This window comes from Heptranchias perlo, chromosome 7 (assembly GCF_035084215.1).
Source record: "Heptranchias perlo isolate sHepPer1 chromosome 7, sHepPer1.hap1, whole genome shotgun sequence".
NCBI classification, from domain to species: Eukaryota; Metazoa; Chordata; class Chondrichthyes; order Hexanchiformes; family Hexanchidae; genus Heptranchias; species Heptranchias perlo.
This window is the reverse complement of record NC_090331.1, coordinates 77,838,523-77,862,811: the sequence shown is the minus strand read 5'-3', so window position 1 is coordinate 77,862,811 and position 24,289 is coordinate 77,838,523. Positions and strand designations below refer to the sequence as shown.

The 24,289-nt window shown below is 45.3% G+C and overlaps 1 protein-coding gene across 1 annotated transcript in view; it reads right to left on the bottom strand.

Moving 5' to 3' along the window:
* LOC137323888 (SH3 domain-binding protein 4-like) overlaps nt 1-23,794 on the bottom strand; it is a 54,007-nt gene extending 30,213 nt beyond the window's left edge. The window contains exons 1-2 of the mRNA XM_067987935.1: nt 23,687-23,794; nt 2,018-2,251 (exon numbers count right to left, since the gene is read on the bottom strand). Of these exons, the coding sequence (XP_067844036.1) occupies nt 2,018-2,135 (118 nt within the window). The 5' untranslated portion in view covers nt 2,136-2,251; nt 23,687-23,794. The remainder of the gene's footprint in view (nt 1-2,017; nt 2,252-23,686) is intronic.
* Nucleotides 23,795-24,289: the final 495 nt, after the last annotated feature.

Sequence of the window (24,289 nt, the reverse complement as noted above, 5' to 3'; positions counted from 1 at the left end):
AAGAATCATCACTGAAAGGCAATAAAAGTGAAAGAGCTACGTGTAACTAAAGGGAAGCGTGATGAAATACTTGGTGTTTTCAGATTTCTGTTACTGTAAATTTTGATTTTTTTTTGGGTCCGTGGTACTGTTAAAGCAAGGCCTGTACACACCATGATTGAACAGCCCATTCACTCATAGAAGACTGCCTACTGTACAAAAAAAATAATAGATTGTTCAGGATAAAGTAGATAGGATCCAGAGCTGGCTTTCGGTTGGTATCCTGAGTGCACGAGCAACACGCTGGCCCAATACCAACGAGAGACACTTTAGACGTCTGTAATTGAACCCTGACCCTCATTCTTCTGTACAAATTTTTAAACTAATGGACCTCCAGGATACAAATTAAGAATCATGGCTTGATTGCCTTTCAAACAGCACGCTCGCAAAAAGATGTTTTGGAGTGATTACTGTACTTTGTGCACGTAAACAAATCTGCAGGGAATTCATTCTTTCCATTTATTTAATGGGAGCTTTCCTGGTTTCTGCATTTTGATTTTTTTTTGGCAAGCTACAGCATGGCAGAATAGGCTGGTGCACTGAAACATTCAAAACAGCCTAGATTACAACATTCAAAACAGCCTAGATTGATACAGTGGTTGACAAAAACAATATAACTGCATTGGTTAAACATTCAGCTGAATATTTTCTTTCAATAATTGAGGGTGATTCATTGTGCATTAAAAATCTGTTCAACAGTGAAGAAACTGATGAACTATTTCAGTACTCTCCATGCTTAATTTAAGCAGCCCAAAACTCAATCCACATTAATGCTTTTTTCCCCATATCTTTAAACTATAAAATCTCAGAAAAAATAAATTAAACCTTTCTTTCTCACCCTCCAATTTTCTCTCCTCTCCAGAAGATACTGGAATACAGTTCCACAAGCATTGGCCACCCTGTGGGACCTCATCCAAGGAGAGAGATTCTGGACCGCAAGTGCTGACAGAGTATTCAAGTAAGGGGTATCACATCAAAATTGATTTCTAAGCAAAGGAGGTCATAATATTTCATCCTAAGTGATAACTTGCTCTCATTGATTAAAACTATCACTTAGGATGAAATATTATGACCTCCTTTGCTTAGAAATCATAGGGTTCATTCTCTTAATTAGCACCGACTTAGCTATTTATGTTTTCACTTCCTCCCAACAAGTTTGCTGTTCATCAAGGGAGGATTGCTGAGTAAGTTACGGTCTCCAACTTCAAGACACCCGACAGCAAAGGCTACTGTGACGATGAACTATAGGTTCCTCCAATTGTTCAATGGAATCTGGGACCTCTTGGTCTGAACAGCAGTCATTTATTAAAAAAAATGACAATAACTTGCATTTATATGGCGTCTTTAAAGTAGTAAAACGTCCCAAGGTGCTTGGGACATCCAAAGTCCCAGATTCAACCTGCTGACTTAACTGACTTCAATTGCAATAACAAAAGGTACCAGCACAATAGTCTTGGAGCCCTTAAGTTAAGGAGGGAATTACCCATTGAACAATTGGAGGAACCTATAGTTCATCGTCACAGTAGCCTTTGCTGTAGGGTGTCTTGAAGTTGAAGACCATAACTTACTCAGCAATCCTCCCTTGATGAACAGCAAACTTGTTGGGAGGAAGTGAAAACATAAACAGCTAAGTCAGTGCTAATTAAGAGAATGAATCCTATGATTTCTAAGCAAAGGAGGTCATAATATTTCATCCTAAGTGATAACTTGCTCTCATTGATTAAAACTATGAAAAAAGCTTTTTCAAATCAAACCCTCAAGTTGAACTTGCTTAGGGCTTCAGGTTTAATCTTCAGAGACTGACAGCTGTCAAATCTGCAGAAACAAACAAGGATTAAAGCAAACCCATCTACTTAGAATAAAAGGACCATAATTTAATAAATGCGGTGTCCCTCACAAATCTGAGAATAACTAGAGTATCCAACTGTGTTGCAATCATTCTGCGATGGTTAACAACATTTGACTCACAAATACTCACCTTTGACATCATTGATACTGAGTTCAGAAAAGCCATCACTCAAGTCGATTAACGTCCCTTCTGATTTACATCGTGGAAGTCCACTTGTGTTGGAGGAGCGAATTCTCTGGGCTGCCATAGTTCCCTTGGTTATAAGACTTAATGTCGTACACAAGCGTTGTTCATTGGTAGCAGCTTTTACAGGCCGGCACCCAGCTCTTTAACTATTATAGTCCCATTTGTTTTGCAGACCATCTATAGGAAATAAAACATAATATTGCATCAGTTTAGAAGATACAGTCTCTACAAATGTTCCAAAATTTACAGCCAAATACAAATTGTTGTGTGCAATGCATAGTCTGAATAGCCGTTATTTCCATTTGTAAACAAGCATGTCTTCCCTGATGCTGCAACCAAGCAACAAAAGCCTTTAGACAAAATACTAGCTTGTCCACATCTCCACATCTTGTCTCAATGAGGTTAGGATACAATAGAAAATGCCATGACTTTGGTAAGCATGGGTGAGGAAAGATCCACAAGTTACAACTAATAGATGAGAAAAAGTCCCTATGGCTTTTGTGCATAACAAGGTCTTACTGTAGTCAACAATGCTGCATTGAAAATAAAAACAGAAAATGCTGGAGAAGCTCAGCAATTAAGGCAGCATGTGGAGAAAGAAACAGAGTTAACGTTTCAGATCGAAAACCTTTTGTCAGAACTGGAAGACATTAAAAGAGTAAATGTTTTGGAGCAAATACAGTGCCAGGGAAAGGGGAGGGAGGGAAGGGGAGGAAAGAACAAAAGGGAAGGTCTGTGATAGGATAGAGGGCACAAGTGATTAAATGACAAAAGGGATGATGGTGCAAGGCAAGGAAGATGGTAATGGGACAGTTAAAAAACAAAAGATTGATCAGGAGTAGCTGTAAATGGCAGCAGCAGAACCATTACCAGCACTAGCTGACCGAAAAAATGGGAGCAGTGGTTATGATCTGAAGTTATCGAAATCATTGCTGAGTCCGGAAGGTTGTAAAGAGCCTAAATGAAAGATGAGGTGCTGTTCCTCGAGCTTATGTTGAGCTTCATTGGAACAGTGTAAGAGGCCGAGGAGAGAGAGGTCAGAGTCAGAGTGGGAAGGGGAATTAAAATGGGAAGCGACCGGCAGGTCAGGGTCACACTTGCGGACAGAGCGGAGGTGTTCAGCAAAGCGATCACCCAGTCTGCATTTGGTCTCCCCATTGTAGAGGAGACCGCACTGTGTGCAGCGGATACAGTGTACTAAATTGAAAGGAGTACAAGCAAATCGCTGTTTCACCTGGAAGGAGCGTTTGGGGCCCTGGACAGTGGGAAAGGGCAGGTGTTGCATCTCCTGCGCTTGCACAGGAAGGTGCCGAGGGGAGGAGCGCGTGTGTTGGGGGTAATGGAAGCGTGGACTAGGGTGTCGCGGAATGCTGAAAGGGGAGGGGAAGATGTGTTTGGTGGTGGGATCGCGCTGGAGGTGGTGGAAATGGCGGAGGATGATACGTTGAATGTGGAGGCTGGTAGGGTGGAAGGTGAGGACAAGGGGGACCCTATCATGGTTCTGGGAGGGAAGGGAAGGGGTGAGGGCAGAAGTGTGGGAAATACGACAGACATGGTCGAGGGCCCTGTCAACTACAGTGAAGGGGAAAAAGACATATCGGAAGCACTGGTGTGGAATGTGGCATCGTCAGAACAAATGCGACGGAGAAACTGGGAGAAGGGAATAGAGTCCTTACAGGAAGCGGGGTGGGAGAAAGTATAATCAAGGTAGCCGTGGGAGTCGGTGGGCTTATAATAGATATTGGTTGACAACCCAGAAATGGAGATGAAATACATTGAAAATGTTTGATTTTCAAAATATACATTATGAGGCAAAAATTTAATCTACCATTAGCTGCACTATGACCCCCTCCCCACCCCTCCAACCCCCGGAAGCACTGACTTATGTTGTGGTACATTCCACTGATGCACGTAACCCTAAAGCAAACTGTCCGATTGACTATTCTTTATGTGTAATGCAAGGCCAGTGAAATACCAGCAGGCTGTTCAATCACATGAGGCTTCACAGCCAAACCTGAACTAATGCTTGCCACATATGCTCGTTACTGCAAAGGTCACTGGATAGCAATCGTAAGCAAGAAAGCTAGCTGGTTTTTCCTCTCCCAAACCTGGACCGTTTCAGGCCAACTGTAGTGTTCCCATTGCCGTCCCGACAGAGATCAGTTAACCCAGCAGAGATGGAATCTGAGGCAATGTTAGTCTGTATGGCTTAGTACCACGCCTCAATGTGGTAAGCCATTGGGAAGGGTGGCGGGGGAAATAATATTTTAATTGCAGTGGAATGTGTTTCTGGTCTGTAGAATTCTCACCAACTGACAAAATAGGAAGCACATAAATTATTGGTCAGCAAGTTGAAATGTTTTTTTTTAAAAATGCTACAGCAAAAACGAGACATTTGAGCAGGAAACATTGTCAAAGAAGAGAACAAAACCCAGCCCTCTGTGCTGTAAGATTATATGATAAACAAATATTTAATGGCTCAACCAAAATCACCATCGCCAATGGTAACTTTGAGAGCACCACTCCAGAACAGAATTCTCGGAGCTGATTAAAGCAGGGTGCACAGTAATAAGCTCTAGGCTCCTTAATCCACGAAGTGCCTACTCATCCACAATGTAGACTCCAGCTTCCGGAGAGATGTTACCCAGCAAATGAGTATGCTCTTTTATTTGCTTACAAACACCTAAAAGGTTGTAACCTCCATTATAATAAAAGCATGAAAATGCCATTCAATACCACCAAACTGTAACTAAAGCACAGAGTATAACATTCATGCCGAAAATAGGTGGAGGAATTTAGGATAGTGAAACTACTGTCACTATACAGCACCAGTCCCAATGAAACATTCCCAGCTTAAAGTATCTTAGTTATCAAGAAAGGCTAAAAGAGCTGGGACTCTACACTTTAGAGAAGCGTAGATGTAGACGTGATCTGATTGAAGTATACAAGATGATGAAAGGAATAGATTGTGTTGCAGTTGACAGTTTGTTTCAAATACGTAAGGGAGAACCAGAGGTCACAATTTTAAGTTGTACAAGGCCAGATCTAGGTTAACTGTCAGGAGGAGGTTCCTTTCCTGGAGAATAGTGGACCTCTGGAATAGGCTGCCGGCTCATGCGGTGGGCACCGATTCGCTCAATTCCTTCAAGTAAGAGCTGGACCTGTTTCTGGCTGATGCAGAGATCACCTCTTACAAAAGGTAGGTAATGTAATGCAATGCATAGAATTCAGGGCCACAGTAATCTCCTGGATTAGTTTCAATCGCTAAAGGGGTCGGAGAGGAATTCCCCAGATTCTTTTCCCCCAAATTTGCCGGGATTTTTGTCTTTTTTTGCCTCTTCCAGAAGATCACATGGCACGGGGTGGGGAGTGTATATATATTGAGATACACAAGACATTACAATCGCATGGGACAGGCTGGATGGACTAGAGGGTCTTATCCTGTCCATCACTGTTCGTATGTTCGGATCACACAACTCAAAGGCAGTTACAGTGTTGATGAAAAGTGCAGTCCCCTAAACCAACACTATCAAGAGTTTTCACAAGAAAAACCCAAATGGGTTTCAATATCTGCTACCAAGTTGGACCACCTGCAGGACCCTATTTGATCACACCACAGAATCTCTGGCATGCTTGTGAAAACCGAATCTAATATTCGCTATACTTTTGTAATGATGCTTTCCCATGTGACAGGAGTCTGCAGACTCCTAGGTCCCAGGTGAGAAGGAAGTATCCAGTGAGGCCTGAAGTAGCCTGGATCCACAGCAGCATCACCAGCGGAAGCCTTTGGTTATGGATGTCAACAGCTGACATTTCTTTAGCACATTGTGTAAAGAACAATGTCTCAGTGTTTTACAGAAGGTATCACTCAAAATCAAGATGCTGTAGGACGTGATGCCTGGCAACTCTGGCCAGTGCCATGAAAAGTTGTGGCTGAGCTAGGTTTTGCTGTAACCTGTTGTTTGAGCAAGGAGATCCTGTTTTCATTTGCATCCCAGTCATAGAATACATCTTCCACTTTTTTTCCCCAAAATATTCCAGCAGCAGTCCCCCCAAAAATCCCAAAAGAGCACTAACTGCAGCCTTGCAAGTCTGTGGAACAAGGCACTGAAAGCTATGAATCTAACTGACAAATCCAGCTATCTGCATTTGGTCTTCCATGAGATACTAAAAACCTTCAGAAAATGTTCTCATTTACTTTAGTATTTGCCTGGAACTGTCTGGTCCATTGCTGAATACATTCTGGCCAAAGGGCCTCTGACATGCCACCCTAACCTGTTTAGATCCAGGTTGATAAATTCAGTGGATTAGATTCAGTCAGGAGACTTGGGGTTCATGTCCTGCCAGGGAATGGACCCATCAACTGGTGCATTACACAAGGATTGCGCCAAGTCTCAGTGGACCACGAGAGTGACTCAAATTTAGGGTTAAATGCTGATAATTTGCACTTATTGACTTGCTTCAGTAACTGTGGTCTATCGCTATGAGGAATCCCATAAAGATAGGCTGTTGTAATCTATGAAAGATTCAGTAGAAGGTTTCAAGGAAACCTCATCCAATACATTGAGATTTTGGATAGCTTGAGTTAAATGCTTCTGTGCATTTGGAGCGTTGGTCCACTAGGGCAATTCATCACCATCTCCTTCGTTGGGGAGTCCTGTTCCAGTCACCTGCACACACAGGACATTCTAAAGCAGGACAATGGATCTCCACTGGCTGTGGGGTTTTGGTCTGCCGCTGTACTTGGCTATAATTTACGTAGAACTCCATACAAACGAACTCTTGACAAAAAGGGCTGTAAAAGGGTCCTGGTGTTGCCGTGGCATTTTTCATGCCCTTGAGTCATAGCTTTGACTGAAGTTGTCCAGTCCTTGGCATCATGTAGTGTCAATGCTTTCTCAGCACCAATCAGTGCTGATGTGTACTTAGAAATACCCAACTGGGCGTGGATGGATTTCTTAAGATTTGCTGTGCTCTTCAGTCTATGAATAACAAGGGAAAATAAGGTGCAGCCATTCCTTACGGGTGCACTTCACGTGCCCCAGGCAAACATGGCAAGTCACAGCATCTCGCTTAGGCGATAAGTATTTTGTGCAATGATCGTGAGTCAGCAATCAGGAACCAACAATTCCATTTTGCACAGCATGTAACACCTTTGACAGATGTTTGTGCAGACACATTGATCCAAAGTTGAAGGTGCAGTTCATTTTCACACAGGTAATGTACTGCATGGGTCATTGCTGAAGGCCACATCACACTGTAGGGCTGGAGGAGGTTAGAGAGATAGAGAGGGGCGAGGCCATGAAGAAATTTAAAGATAAAAGATGAGAATTTTAAATTGAAGGTGTTGGGGGACCAGGAGCCAATGTAGGTCAGCGAGCACAGGAGTGCTGGGTAAACGAGACACGATACGGGCAGCAATGTTTTGGATGCGCTGAAGATTATGGAGACTGGAGGATGGGAGGCCAGCCAGAAGAGCATTGGAATAGTTGAGTATGGACTTGACAAAACCATCAATGAGGGTTTCAGCATCAGATGGACTGAGGCAGGGGCAGAGGCCGGCGATGTTATGAAGGTGGAAGTAGGCGGTGATGGAGAGGATATGGGGTTAGAAGCTCACCTTGGGGGCGTTTAGGATACCAAATTTGCGAACAGTCTGGTTCAACTTCAGACAACAGCTGGGGAGAGGGATGGAATTAGAGGCAAGGCCGAGAATGTTTTTTTAAAAATTCGTTCATGGGATGTGGGTGTCGTTGGCGAGGCCAGCATTTATTGCCCATCCCTAACTGCCCTTGAGAAGGTGGTGGTGAGCCGCCTTCTTGAACCGCTGCAGTCCGTGTGGTGAAGGTTCTCCCACAGTGCTGTTAGGAAGGGAGTTCCAGGATTTTGACCCAGCAACGATGAAGGAACGGCGATATATTTCCAAGTGGGGATGGTTTGTGACTTGGAGGGGAACGTGCAGGTGGTATTGTTCCCATGTGCCTGCTGCCCTTGTCCTTGTCCTTCTAGGTGGTAGAGGTCGCAGGTTTGGGAGGTGCTGTCGAAGAAGCCTTGGAGAGTTGCTGCAGTGCATCCTGTGGATGGTACACACTGCAGCTACAGTGCACCGGTGATGAAGGGAGTGAATGTTTAGGGTGGTGGATGGGTGCCAATCAAGCGGGCTGCTTTGTCCTGGATAGTGTCGAGCTTCTTGAGTGTTGTTGGAGCTGCACTCATCCAGGCAAGTGGAGAGTATTCCATCACACTCCTGACTTGTGCCTTGTAGATGGTGGAAAGGCTTTGGGGAGTCAGGAAGTGAGTCACTCGCTGCAGAATACTCAGCCTCTGAGCTGCTCTTGTAGCCACAGTATTTATATGGCTGGTCCAGTTAAGTTTCTGGTCAATGGTGACACCCAGGATGTTGATGGTGGGGGATTCGGTGATGGTAATGCCGTTGAACGTCAAGGGGAGGTGTTTAGACTCTCTCTTGTTGGAGATGGTCATTGCCTGGCACTTATCTGGCGCGAATCTTACTTGCCACTTATCAGCCCAAGCCTGGATGTTGTCCAGGTCTTGTTGCATGCGGACACAGACTGCTTCATTATCTGAGGGGTTGCGAATGGAACTGAACACTGTTCAATCATCAGCGAACATCCCCATTTCTGACCTTATGATGGAGGGAAGGTCATTGATGATGCAGCTGAAGATGGTTGAGCCTAGGACACTGCCCTGAAGAACTCCTGCAGCAATGTCCTGGGGCTGAGATGATTGGCCTCCAACAACCACTACCATCTTCCTTTTTGCTGGGTATGACTCCAGCCACTGGAGAGTTTTCCCCCTGATTCCCATTGACTTCAATTTTACTAGGGCTCCTTGGTGCCACACTCGGTCAAATGCTGCCTTGATGTCAAGGGCAGTCACTCTCACCTCACCTCTGGAATTCTGCTCTTTTGTCCATGTTTGGACCAAGGCTGTAATGAGGTCTGGAGCCGAGTGGTCCTGGCGGAACCCAAACTGAGCATCGGTGAGCAGGTTATTGGTGAGTAAGTGCCGCTTGATAGCACTGTCGACGACACCTTCCATCACTTTGCTGATGATTGAGAGTAGAGTGATGGGGTGGTAATTGGCCAGATTGGATTTGTCCTGCTTTTTGTGGACAGGACATACCTGGGCAATTTTCCACATTGTCGGGTAGATGCCAGTGTTGTAGCTGTACTGGAACAGCTTGGCTAGAGGTGCAGCTAGTTCTGGAGCACAAGTCTTCAGCACTACAGCCGGGTTGTTGTCGGGGCCCATACCCTTTGCTGTATCCAGTGCACTCAGCCGTTTCTTGATATCACGTGGAGTGAATCGAATTGGCTGAAGACTGGCTTCTGTGATGGTGGGGATATCGGTAGGAGGCCGAGATGGATCATCCACTCGGCACTTCTGACTGAAGATGGTTGCAAACGCTTCAGCCTTGTCTTTTGCACTCACGTGCTGGACTCTGCCATCATTGAGGATGGGGATGTTTGCAGAGCCTCCTCCTCCCGTTAGTTGTTTAATTATCCACCACCATTCACGACTGGATGTGGCAGGACTGCAGAGCTTTGATCTGATCCGTTGCTTGCGGAATCGCTTAGCTCTGTCGCATGTTGCTTCCGCTGTTTAGCATGCATGTCGTCCTGAGTTGTAGCTTCACCAAGTTGGCACCTCCTGGCATGCTCTTCTACACACCTCATTGAACCAGGGTTGATCCCCTGGCTTGTTGGTAATGGTAGTGAGAAATATGCCGGCCCACGATGTTACAGATTGTGCTGGAATACAATTCCGCTGCTGCAGATGGCCCACAGCGCCTCATGGATGCCCAGTTTTGAGCTACTAGATCTGTTCTGAATCTATCCCATTTAGCATAGTGGTAGTGCCACACAACACGTTGGATGGTGACCTCAGTGCAAAGATGGGACTTCGTCTCCACGAGGACTGTGCAGTGGTCACTCCTACCAATACTGTCATGGACAGATGCATGTGCGACAGGTGGATTGGCGAGGACAAGGTCAAGTAGGTTTTTCCCTCATCACCTGCCGCAGGCCCAGTCTGGCAGCTATGTCCTTCAGGACTCGGCCAATTCGGTCAGTAGTGGTGCTACTGAGTCACTCTTGGTGATGGACATTGAAGTCCCCCATCCAGAGTACATTCTGTGCCCTTGCTACTCTCGGTGCTTCCTCCAAGTGGTGCTCAACATGGAGGAGGACTGATTCATCAGCTGAGGAGGACGGTAGGTGGTAATCAGCAGGAGGTTTCCTTGCCCATGTTTGGCCTGTTGCCATGAGATTTCATGGGGTCCAAAGTCAATGTTGAGGACTCACAGGGCCACTCCCTCCTGACTGTATATCACTGTACCACCACCTCTGTGGGTCTGTCCTGCCGGTGGGACGGGACATACCCAGGGATGGTGATGGAAGAGTCTGGGACGTTGGCTGAAAGGTATGATGGGTGGTAGTTAAGGACAGATGGGTTAATGGAGTTTTTTTCTAAAAAAAGGAAGGGGATGAAAAAGGTTATTTTGAAAGGGAGTGGGGCAGTATCTGAGGAGACAAAACCATTTATGTCAGCTAGTGTGGGGTACAGAAAGGAAATTTGGGAGGTTACCAGCTTAGTGAGAATGGGGTCAAGGGAGCAGGAAATGGACCTCTCTGAGTGAGATAAACTAGGAGAGGGCTGGGGAGATAGGAGAGAAACTAGAGAAAGACATAGCTTCAGAGATAAGTCAGTGAAAGCCTTGGGGAGGGTTGGCTTGGTGGGCAAAAGGAAGGGGAGAAACAGCAGAGGCAGATGAATGGATAGTCTCAATATTAGTGACAAAGAAGTCCATAAGCTCCTCTTGAATGGAAAACAAATGGCTAGGCACTTTGGCGTTTGAAAGTGCAGTTGTTAAATGTCGTAGGAGTGTTTTTTTTTCCCAGGGCGGACACAGAAAGAAGTGGAATTGATTAAGGGATGAGGTTGGTGAGGGACACAAGGAAGTGGTCAGAGTTAGCCTTGTGATCGAGAGGCCACATGAGATGGCAAGATCAAGGGAGTGTGTGAGAATATGTTTAGAAGAGCTTATATGAAGGAAGAAGTTCAAGGAGGACAGGAAGGCAGTAAAGTCAGAAAAAGAGAGTGCAAGGTGAGTTGAGACGGAGATTGAAATTACTGTGGATGAGGAGTTGTTTAGTGCAGAGGGTGAGGAAGGAAAGGAGGGAGGAAATCTTAAGGGGAAAAACTCAGTATGGGGCTAGGGAGCAGTAAAGAACTAGGATTTTAAATAGAGGGGTGAAAAATGGTCAGAGACCACTGACTTTTGGACATGAAATATATGATGCAAGTGGTAAAGAACATTTTAAAGGGGAGAAAAAATAATTGGAACTATGATGGTGGTAGTGGGTGCTTTATGATGGAGTAGGAGATCATGTGCAACACCAACAGTCTACAACATTATGAAACCACATATCCTCACGTGAGCACGATTCCTGCAAACAGTCAAACTAGGCTACACACCTAGCGTAGAATGGGGAATGCAGAACGAACAAAAATGCAATTTCCAAATTCAGGTCACTCACAATTAGCCATTGTAATAACTTGGATCACACTAATAAATTACCATAAAAAATAAAACCCATTTACAAAGTCAAATATTATCTGTTTACACTGATAACTGAAGGGTGTAGTAGCAGAACCTTCACCTGCCCACACATGACCTTGCACCACCAGTATAAGCTCACTGAATACTGATACAAAGCCAACCTCTGGGACTATACTTCATATCTGGACCAATTCCAAGGCAGTATAGTGTAAACAAATATAGCTGTAGAAGTCCGGTCCAACCTGATGCACATAACAGAATACAAGTAAAATCATTTCAGCTTCTTCACACACGCATCATACATTTGGACACAAAAGTAACTGTTACAAGCTGTTAGCTGGCAGATCAGCATTATTCAATCCTTCAAAGCTGTTTCAATTACTGAATCCAGGTTTCCAACAGCACTTAATGTAAACCAGGTGATTACGCAGTTTACGAATGCAGGCAGAGGCAAACAATGACATCTATAAGCACAGTACTGGATTAGAACCCAATTTGATTAGATGACAGTGGGGAGTGCATTATGAGCCTGCCTTTTTTAGAAAAAGTTGAATTACACCCCAGACAATGGCGACCATTGCTGTAGGTTTCAAAGTGTAATTGAGCTTTGTTCAGCACACTGTCACCGACTGCAGCCCAACACAGATCAAAATGTTCGTTATGTAGTCTGACCTTCAGTAGAAAATAAGTGTTTCAAGGTGAGAGATGCCAGTGCTGGGGAGTTTTTAAAAAATTCATTCATGGGATGCGGGCATCACTGGCAAGGCCAACATTTATTGCCCATCCCTAATTGCCCTTGAGAAGATGGTGGTGAGCCACCGCCTTGAACCGCTGCAGTCCGTGTGGTGAAGGTGTTCCCACAGTGCTCTTAGTTGGGACTTCTAGGATTTTGACCCAGCAACGATGAAGGAATGTGATATATTTCCAAGTCGGGATGGTATGTGACTTGGAGGGGAACATGCAGGTGTGTTGTTCTCATGTGCCTGCTGCCCTTGTCCTTCTAGGTGGTAGAGGTCGCGGGTTTGGGAGGTGCTGATGAAGTCTTGGCGAGTTGCTGCAGTGCATCCTGTGGATGGTACACACTGCAGCCACGGTGAGCCGGTGGTGGAGGGAGTGAATGTTTAAGGTGGTGGATGGGGTGCCAATCAAGCGGGCTGCTTTGTCCTGGATGGTGTCGAGCTTCTTGAGTGATGTTGGAGCTGCACTCATCCAGGCAAGTGGAGAGTATTTCATCACACTCCTGACTTGTGCCTTGTAGATGGTGGAAAGGCTATGGAGAGTTAGGAGGTGAGTCACTCAACGCAGAATACCCAGCCTCTGACCTGCTCTCATAGCCACAGTATTCGTGTGGCTGGTCCAGTTAAGTTTCTGGTCAATGGTGACCCCCAGGATGTTAATGGTGCGGGATTCGGCGATGGTAATGTCGTTGAATGTCAAGGGGAGGTGGTTAGACTCTCTCTTGTTGGAGATGGTCATTGCCTGGCACGAATGTTACTTGCCATTTATCAGCCCAAGCCTGGATGTTGTCCAGGTCTTGCTGCATGCGGGCACGAACTGCTTCATTATCCAAGGGGTTGCGAATGGAAATGAACACTATGCAATCATCAGCAAACATCCCCACTTCTGACCTTATGATGGAGGGAAGGTCATTGATGAAGCAGCTGAAGATGGTTGGGCCTTGGACACTGCCCTGAGGAACTCCTGCAGCAATGTCCTGGGACTGAGATGATTGGCCTCCAACAACCACTACCATCTTCCTTTGTGTTCGGTATGACTCCAGTCACTGGAGAGTTTTCCCCGATTCCCAATGACTTCAATTTTACTAGGGCTCCTTGATGCTACACTTGGTCAAATGCTGCCTTGGTGTCAAGGGCAGTCACTCTCACCTCACCTCTGGAATTCAGCTCTTTTGTCCATGTTTGGACCAAGGCTGTAATGTGGTCTGGAGCAGAGTGATCCTGACGGAACCCAAACTGAACATTGGTGAGCAGGTTATTGGTGAGTACGTGCCGCTTGATAGCACCGTCACTTTGCTGATGATTGAGAGTAGACTGATTGGCCAGATTGGATTTGTCCTATTACCGCCCTGCGATTTTTCCACATTCACCTGAGGAAGGAGGAAGCCTCCGAAAGCTTGTGAATTTCAAATAAAATTGCTGAACTATAACTTGGTGTTGTAAAATTGTCTACATGCAAATCAACAGGAAGGACTGAATGTACAGTAGCTAGGCTACAGCATTCACTGTACCTAAAATCTTCCTAAACATTTTAAAGACATTTTTGAAGAAAGGGGCTAACAGATGAATGTGACCCATCATGATGGTTAGCTCCATTCTTGTTTCTTGTCCTGTTTGTCGTTCTTTCACAACGACCATCCTTTATGGATCAGAGTAAACGGTCAATGCTGTGGACCTGCCCACGGACACCCATCAACCCTGCTGCAGTACTGCTCAGCGGATATTGTAACTTACACAGGCAAAGTACGAGAAAGTCTTTTCCTCTGTCTCTCTCTCTTCCCCCCTTTTCAAAGGTTACTTTCCTCCCTTCCATAGTCCTGAGAACTGACAAACCATGCTCAACAGGTAAAGAGCAAGAGCGCAAGTGAACTAGAGCCGATACAACCAGCTACAAATGGATTTTAAACACACTGATTTAGTTTGATTTTCAGCAAGGGCACGATCAGCACACAGGGACGTTTAGGATTAGCGGAGGGGTTTGGAGCCTTAACATTTCAGATCAAGAGACAATTAAAAATCTATCAAAACAAAAATAGGAGTCCAAGCATCTGTCTATCTCATCTATAGAAAATGCTAGGACAGGTGTGACTACTACTGACCTTGTAGTTCATTCCAAACATAAGAGCACTCTGGTCAGAAAGCACTATGTTATCAAAGTACAGGTTAACTTTATTTTTTGAGTCACTCTGGTTTGGTATAACTTTGCACTCTCAAATCCCCTTTTAAAATTATAACGTGTAAGGTCTTCCACTACTCACTATCCAGTTTCCAACTAGTGAAATAAAAGGTTTTGAAGGTGAAGATTCACCTGTGACACAAGTACATTTTAAATGACATTGGCCCCTCATTAGGCATGTTACAGCACAACATAATGTAACATGCAATGTGCATGGCTCCAATAAACTACATAAAAGTCCTCCAGCATTTTTTTTTGTATGGCTCTGAAATACAACATTTTAAGGAATGATACCATTTTGAAATAAAGCAAGAATTGAAATGAATGTGTCTCAGAGAAGAAATCTTGTGGCTTACAGAGATCAAATCAGCCATCTGGTACTCAACCCTAATAGGAAGGCGCACTATTATGTATATTTTATTTGGCCACTGGAAGGCTAATACTGGGATAACACACCGAAATGGACTTGTAGCTTTCAGTTTGTTAACTGGGCAGCTGACAAATGTGTTGGCCGAGGCTAGTTTCAGTATGAGCCAATGATGATCTAAACAGGATGCGGGGCTTTAAAATGAAACATCTGAATTTCACTTATCACTTTACAAAGGCTCAATTATTTCCAACAAGCTCCCATTTGCCTGGTATTTCATTGCTAAGGTACAGCTTACTCTGGGTGTCGCCCATCACCCAAGAAGCCTGATTAGATGCAATTATTGACAGGTCCTTGTAAAGCAATTAAACGGACTTGGATGAAACAGAAAGTGTTGGTCAGAACGTAGTGCAGTGGAAACTATCTATCCAAATGTTGCATCATTCCCCCTAAAAATTGCATGATTGTTATCGGAAAAATATGAAACAAAGAACTTATTTATCCATTTTAAGCACCTTTGCTGCACTCCTTCTCATGCTTAAGAACCATGTAACTTTGATGCACAGGAGAAAGCCAAGAGGGAGGTGCTGGTAACACACAGCCAAGCACCATTCTGAGTTTTTGCAATTGCTGGGTAACATATTTTAAAATAGTATTACAAACTGCATGAAGGAAATTTATTTCAGCACTGGAATCCGAAATTTAACTCTCTAGCGACAGTTGCCATAGAAACTGAAAAGACACTGCTGGCTGAGGCGCTGCCTCCTTTAGAAAAAGTCACTTGCATTTATTTGCTCAGGCATGAAACATCCAGCAGTAAACTCAATGTGCCGGTCATTCAATTGGTTCTTTCAACATCAAAAAACAGTAGCAAAACTAAACTTGTTTGAAAATGTCTGCAGAACTGCAAGATTGAATTACTCCTTTGAAACTCACTGCCAGCTGTTACATATTGTAATTTTTTCTACATTTAACATACTTTTTCCTTTCTTTGCAGAAGTGTTTGCTTATAATATATTACTCTCTAATGGCTTAGTTGGTTTATACAACAATTAGCTGACCTGTACAGACCGGGAATGTTCTAGATTCACTTCCTGATCTGTGGGTGCCATGTTAGCGTATCTCAGGCAGGGCAGCAATAGGGGCACTACAACTGGTCTCAAGTGTCCCTGACATTGGGAACAATAATAAAAAAAAGTCATCTAGTGTTCCTATTCCTGATCATTATCCAGTGGTCCATGCTGGAAGCACAAGTGAGTGGATGCCAAGTGAGAACAGATCAATTGAATAACCCGTCCACACTCAGCGTCAAGGTTCACCCATGAACGTTGATCACTTGGGGACGTACCACAGGGCGTACAGCAAGGGGTTTATATTTTGAGGGAAGGAAATAAAATGCCAAACTAAAATTATTTGCATCAAATGTACACACTGGGTTTGGACCCATTTTTCAAGGTAAAACAAGAGAAAAATGTAATAAGCTGTAGTTTTGTGAATACTGGGTTCCCTTTACTGTTATACGGCAGAAGTGCTAAACAAACAGAAATATAATGATTCAGGCGAGTGTTACCAAAAGCAGTAAATTCACTTCCCCTCCTCCCCCTTGTTTTTCTCTTGGAAGATGCTGATTCATGCTGACTCGAGTGAGTATATGCTATTCCATCGAGGGAACCACAGCCGAGATGGAATTTGTCCTCAACCAGATATCCACACATCCCAGCAAGTGTCACAGGACACATAGGTATCTGGACCGTTGCTGATTTCCCCCTCCCTAGCCCGGGGACACTGGGGCCAATTGAGATGCCCCAATTACTGCCAGGCTGAGATCAACTAACTCAGACCTTCCGGGAATCGAATCTTGTGGTCTGTATAAGCTTACTGCTACACCAGGCAGTGCACTTTGCCTACTGGCTCATGGGGAGTTTGCAGTATTAATTATTCTCTTCAGATAAGCTATCCTCGCTATTTTGAGCATAACAGCGTCCCGTAATTTAAGTCTGTATATTTAGAACTTCAATGTTTGTGTAAGTATTGGAACATTAGACATTAGCAAAAGAAATACAATCCAGTCCCATTAACTGTCCATTATCCTCCAAAAGGAACCCTGCTTGGGCTTTCACAACTGTGAAATATTTCTGTTGTTTTCTAAATTAACTTAGCCAAAGGGTATAATAAAACAAGAGCAACTTACAGTTTTCCGACCATAATTGATAGCGTTTGGGTTGCTGCAAAGCCAAAAGTCAAATACTTACAACACGCTGAACTACTTTAACCTCAGGCAAATGTTTGCTACTACAGTCCTCAACAGCAGCCAACCAAACTGTCCTGGATTAATTGTCGGCAGTTATATCATTGGCACTGCTACATGGGGCAATATTTCATTTTAGTGAAAAGCAAAAAAAAAGTGCGCCTCCGTGCAAGATCCATAGGTGATACGGCTGGCTACTAAAAGCATCATAAAATCCATGCAGTCACCAAGCACATTGCATTCAGATAACGTGACCCCTGGCTCTACGTAAACATTCTGGGTACAACTAATGGTCATTAATTTAAATGAGATGTCAGGATCTGCAACGATTTAAAAGCCAAATCCTGGCAAGGACAGCAGCCGGGGGTACTAAAATTTGCCTCAGCAGCCCTGGAGAAGACAAGGAAAAGATAAAAATCAGCCGGGGTCCCAACTGCTGTTTGCTATCCAGTGATCACGAGAAAAGTGGAATAAGCTGCAGTTCTGTAAATACTGGGTTACCTTTACTGTTCAATGTAAGTGCTCAGCAACACAGAAATATATTGATGCAGGAGAGTGTTACTAAAAGCAGCAACAAACCCCCTCCACCACTGTTTCCTCTTGAAGATGCTGACTCATGCTGACTGTGGGGAGTGTCAGTCCATCAAGTGGTGTCCATCGAGGACACTACAGCTGAGATGGAACTTGTCCTCACCAGATCCACACATGTACACGTCCCAGAAGGTGTCATAGTGTGACCACTGCTGATTTCTCCCTCCCTAGCCAATTGCGGAAAAACAAGGAGGACAGGATTAAAAAAAATTTGCAGGGCTATGGTGAAATAGCAGATAAGTAGGGACTAATTGGATAACTCTCTCAAAGAGCCGGCACAGGCACGATGGGCTGGATGGCCTCCTTCTGTGTTGTATGATTCTATGATTAGGTTCGGCTGCGATTCTCCTGCCTCCCCTTCCACCTTGCTCAATAAAATAGCTAACCGAGTCAGATTAGGCTCACACACGAGAAATGGCCGGTTGGCTGAGGTACTGGAGTTGGCCGTGCCCACAAAACCATATCCCAGCAAGACCCCATGCAGGAGGGGAGAAAATTGAAAACAAAAAAAAAATTGTAAAATTGCTGCTGCACTAAACTTAAAAAATCAAAGCAATAATTCCCATTACACATATTAGGCATTAACCATGCCAGCAACCATTTCAACATTTCACTCATCTCTTTACAACTTCAGATATACACAGCTTCTGCTTCATCACTTCCCAATTGATCTATTGCTTGAAGTCAGGATGAGGATTCCAGAAGTTATAGTTATACAAGCTGAAGTGAAACAACTGAAGGGGTACTGCAGTTTTCCTGAAAAGCACTTCATAACCGTACCAATTTTCTAGACAGGAGAAGACGTCAACTCCTTCCTGGGTACTGGGGTGCCTTCCGCAACCAGAGTTGCATTAAGAATTCTGAAGGCCCTGGGCGCCAAGAACGTTCAAAGCCCCTCTGAAACCCACATAAACCCCTCCCCCACCATCCATTAAGACACATACGTGCAGTAAAATACAAGAAACAGAACATCTGATCCAGCCGACGTATGCAATTTTTCTGCAGTAAAACTCGCCATACTAGGGCACCATATTAGCACGGCCCGTGCGTAAATCCGCCCCATCCTTATCTTACATGGCTCATATCCATGCATTAGCCTGACTGTGTGTAGGCAGGCTACTTGACTGCAGGGGGAGTTTGCAGCAAAATCCAATTCTGTCCTCGTCTGATGTCCACCATATGTACCTCCATTACTGGGTAACCGATAGCAATCAGGAACAGAAAACCACAAGAGATTTTCCTTTCCCTAACCCAGGGTGCAAGGGCCAATTGTGGCACTCCTCAGCAAACCAGGAATTGAACTAGGGACCTTCTTGGTAGCTAACTACACACTTGATAAACTCACCAAACCTCCAGGTGAGCCCCTTGGCAACCTCTTTGTCTGGGAGGAAATTGAGGAATAAGGTGAGAAGACCATTAAATGGGGCTAATCTATGAAGAAATTTCAGATTGGCCATTTCCTGTTAATAAAAGTTGCATTCTTAGTACTGCCAAGGCTACCAGATACCACAGAAATTCGTGTGCCCACATGACAATGCTGACTCAAACCTGCTCTGCATAGAAACAGACCTTTCCCAATCCCCATTGCTTTCTCTAGGCAGACGCGATGACTTAGAACTGGCAGCAAGTGCAAAAGGTGCTTCCTATATTGATTAACTATAGACAAATTAAACATTGGTTTTAATACAAAGCCGCAGACCTTTTTTGCAAGGTCAGATTTATGTACATTTCTGTATTTGTTAACATTATATCTGCTGTCATACATTTGCATATCATTTTTCTGCTTCTGATAGTACTGTACCACTTTCCTTCAGGTAGCTGAGGCTTTTTCGGAAGTTATGTCAAGAGGTCCCTGGGAGTATGCCAATAAAGAAACGTTTTGCAATCACTGAAAACATACACACAAAATGGAGACCAAATACAAAATAAGTTTCCTTGCTTCTGTACTTCTTTGTATATTTACACTTATGAAAGAGACCAGAATGAAATTACATTGGGTTGGAGGGGGGGGGGTGGGGGAAGGAAAGAGAGGAGGAAAAAGGTCAGTCTAGAAGAAATATTTGATTAGGAAAAGGCAGCATTCATTACAAGCCACTTTGAGCTTATTTCTTGCAAGTTGTAAGCTTCTTTTATACTGCCCTTTTGGCATTAGTGGGGAGTTCGCTTGGCTACAATTCTGTGCCAAAACAGCTTTATAAAACAAGTAAAAATACAGTGATGTGCTGGGTAGCGAACCAATGAAAGTGCTTATCAGCTATAGCATGAAAGCAGCTGCTGCAAAATCCAGACCAAAAAAGTGTCCTGTGGCAGGGTCTCAAGACCGGAAACATCGACTGATTGACTCGTTTCTCCACAGATATTGCCTGATCTACTGAACAGCTTCACCTTTTTCTGTTTTTATTAAAAAAAAGCATGCTCCCTCCCTCTATTCTTTTATTTCTGGAAACTAAATATTACAAAGAGCACAAATTGGAACTGGAAAATTCACAAACACTTAAGAATTAATGGTGCAGTTATAAACACTGGTTTCACACTGATGTAGCACTGGTGGATATTCTCAACACAGCGTTTACAGGTGGGTACACTGGTAACCTAACTGTGCATTAGCAATCAAACCATGACGACCCACTGTAGCTCCAATTAACATTTTAATGACTGCAAAGGCAGCAATCAACGCTCAGGGCAAGTGGTTCCGTATGTACGCACACAGCACTCTGCTTTCCCAATGTCACAGCAATGAAATGTGGTGCCTTGCTTGTATCACTATGAAAGCTGAGCTCAGACACTTGGTATATACAATGGAAAATTTATATTCCTGCACAACTGCTTTTATTGGAACTGGTCCCATACTGGGCAGCTCCCTGTGCTCTGGCATCCACCAGCTACACTGCAGGTTACAGATTTCAGAGCCCCTGCAGTCCTGCAACCTGGACTTTCATCATCTGACCACTGGTAAAGCATGGCAAGGGAGGAGCAAATTGACAACTTGTGGCATCCTGCAGCACTGGGATAAGTCAAGTCTAGATGTAGCACAGCCTCACTTACATTACTAACAATTTTACAACACCAAGTTATAGTCCAGCAATTTTATTTTAAATTCACAAGCTTTCGGAGGCTTCCCCCTTCCTCAGGTGAACGATGTGAAATGAAGTCCTCGAAATGAAAGCGATTTCATTTCGAGGACTTCATTTCACATCGTTCACCTGAGGAAGGGGGAAGCCTCCGAAAGCTTGTGAATTTAAAATAAAATTGCTGGACTATAACTTGGTGTTGTAAAATTGTTTACAATTGTCAACCCCAGTCCATCACCGGCATCTCCACATCATCACTTACATTACAGCATAAAAGTGGCACCAGTAGTAGTCGCTTGCTTTCCACCTCCCCCCACCCAACTCCAGTTTGCGATCACAAACGGCCAATGCAATGTAAACAAGGCGGATCCGTCCTCAAACAATCAGAACCGATTTAAAGTGCATTGTAATAACATAGACAACGCATGTCCAAAAATTCAGAACGAGCTAGGCTAAATTAAGTTTAGCGATTAGAAAAATACGACGCCAGGTAGGTCTGTCTCAGTACGTTGTCAATATCAGTGAGGTCTGGGAACAGGCAACCTGTTACTTAACTGCTATTAAGGAACACTGTGGGACAGTATCCTAATCGGAATAGATGTGTCAGCAAGGATGGCCAACACATTCCAATTGCATCTGATAATCACAAGAGATTTACTGCAATGCACTCGAAGCAAAGTTAAGATCAAATTCCAGGAATCCATTATATAAAAATAAATTCATTTTTAACGTTTCTTAAAAGACTTTTAAGCCGTTAAGTCACTAAGATTGTAACTCTCTACAATTTATTCAGCCCAATTGGAACAGCACTTAAACCAACGCCAGATACTAACTTGGTAACGCGCTCTACGTTTGTGAATTCAAATTAAAACTTGTTAAAAATTTGCCAAATCTAATGAATTATTAGCTTTTTTGAAAAAAATTGAATGGCAAACGTTAATTAACGGATGGTTTATGAACACAATCGAAGCCTGCGTATATAACGTTAAAGGTGGGAGCCAAGTACAACACATGGTGTTTAGCATCGTTATTGAGGCAGTGACCGGCGGCCCCGTCAAACACACCGGGGTTAGCGGCCCGCAGCTCGGCGCTTGCTGCAGGGGACTGACTGGATAGATGGAGAGCCGGCCCCGGGAAGGAGGGAGCGGAGCGGAGCCCCCGCACAGACTCGGCACCCGAGGGCCAGATAATCAACAATCCGCACCTCACGGAATGAGGCCACACCACTCCCCTCACTCCACTCAGTCTCCCCTCACTCAGTAACTCAGTCTCCCCTCACTCAGTAACTCAGTCTCCCCTCACTCAGTAACTCAGTCTCCCCTCACTCAGTAACTCAGTCTCCCCTCACTCAGTAACTCAGTCTCCCCTCACTCAGTAACTCAGTCTCCCCTCACTCAGTAACTCAGTCTCCCCTCACTCAGTAACTCAGTCTCCCCTCACTCAGTAACTCAGTCTCCCCTCACTCAGTAACTCAGTCTCCCCTCACTCGCCCCCCTCACTCAGTAACTCAGTCTCCCCTCACTCAGTAACTCAGTCTCCCCTCACTCAGTAACTCAGTCTCCCCTCACTCAGTAACTCAGTCTCCCCTCACTCAGTAACTCAGTCTCCCCTCACTCAGTAACTCAGTCTCCCCTCACTCAGTAACTCAGTCTCCCCTCACTCAGTAACTCAGTCTCCCCTCACTCAGTAACTCAGTCTCCCCTCACTCAGTAACTCAGTCTCCCCTCACTCAGTAACTCAGTCTCCCCTCACTCAGTAACTCAGTCTCCCCTCACTCAGTAACTCAGTCTCCCCTCACTCAGTAACTCAGTCTCCCCTCACTCAGTAACTCAGTCTCCCCTCACTCAGTAACTCAGTCTCCCCTCACTCAGTAACTCAGTCTCCCCCCCACTCGCCCCCCCCTCTGTATCTCAGTCTCCCCTCCACTCACCCCCCTCACTCAGTAACTCAGTCTCCCCTCACTCGCCCCCCCTCTGTACCTCAGTCTCCCCTCACTCGCCCCCCCTCTGTACCTCAGTCTCCCCTCACTCGCCCCCCCTCTGTACCTCAGTCTCCCCTCACTCGCCCCCCCTCTGTACCTCAGTCTCCCCTCACTCGCCCCCCTCTGTACCTCAGTCTCCCCTCACTCGCCCCCCCTCTGTACCTCAGTCTCCCCTCACTCGCCCCCCCTCTGTACCTCAGTCTCCCCTCACTCGCCCCCCCTCTGTACCTCAGTCTCCCCTCACTCAGTACCTCAGTCTCCCCTCACTCGCCCCCCCTCTGTACCCCAGTCTCCCCTCACTCGCCCCCCTCTGTACCCCAGTCTCCCCTCACTCGCCCCCCTCTGTACCCCAGTCTCCCCTCACTCGCCCCCCTCTGTACCCCAGTCTCCCCTCACTCGCCCCCCTCTGTACCCCAGTCTCCCCTCACTCGCCCCCCTCTGTACCCCAGTCTCCCCTCACTCGCCCCCTCCCCCTCCCCCTCTGTACCTCAGTCTCCCCTCACTCAGTCAGTATCCCCTCTTCCCTCGGTCTTCCCTCCCTCACTCACTCACACCCCCCCCCTTCCTCCTCCCTCGGTCTTCCCTCCCTCACTCACTCAGTCTCTCCCCCCCCCCCCTCCTCGGTCTTCCCCAGTATCGCCTCCTCCACCAACAATCTTCACCACAACACAGAAAAAAAGGGGGAAAATAAAACTCCACCTGGAACGTCTCAGCCATTTTGCACGAATTGCTCTCAGCGCTGCTTTCACAGCTGGAAACAGCCTTCAGGAGGATACAACACGTCGTTTCAATCTACAACTCGATATATTTTATAACACTAACATTATATATATTTAATAAAGGCAACAGACTCACAGTGTCTCAACAGCCGTCCTGATGCCCGCAGTAAGCAAGTGGTTCTCTCCCCACACAACCAACACAATGAGGAGCCTCTTTGCGCGGCCACGATGCGCGTTCACCCGCCGCCTGGAGCGCGCACGGTAAGCAAGCGGCTCCCTCCCGGCGCAACTAACACAATGAGGAGCCTCACTGCGCGGCCACGATGCGCGTCACCTTCGTCTACAGCCCGCGCCGCACTCCAGCCGGCCCCTGTGCGCGCTCCCTCCTAGGGGGCGGGGGAGGGAGAGGAAACCGTGGCACTTGTGGGTGTTGATAAAGCTGGAATAGGGACAGGGCAGAATAGGGGGGGAAAAAAAATCAATTGACACCATTAACGATATTTTATAAGTGATGTTCCCGCATCATAAGACACAGAAGTAAGTGGAGGAAATAGATCTTTTTTTTAAAAGAATAATTCAGGGGGATGATTTCTCTCTCCCAGAGTAAGAGTGCAAGTCAGGCACAGTGCACCAAAAGTCTGCTCTGCCTCAATCCAAGCTGAGGTCATTAACGTAGTACCAATGTGCCCCCTTGGATTAAACATGCACCCAAAAAGGGGAAGGAAAGTAAACTGCTGCA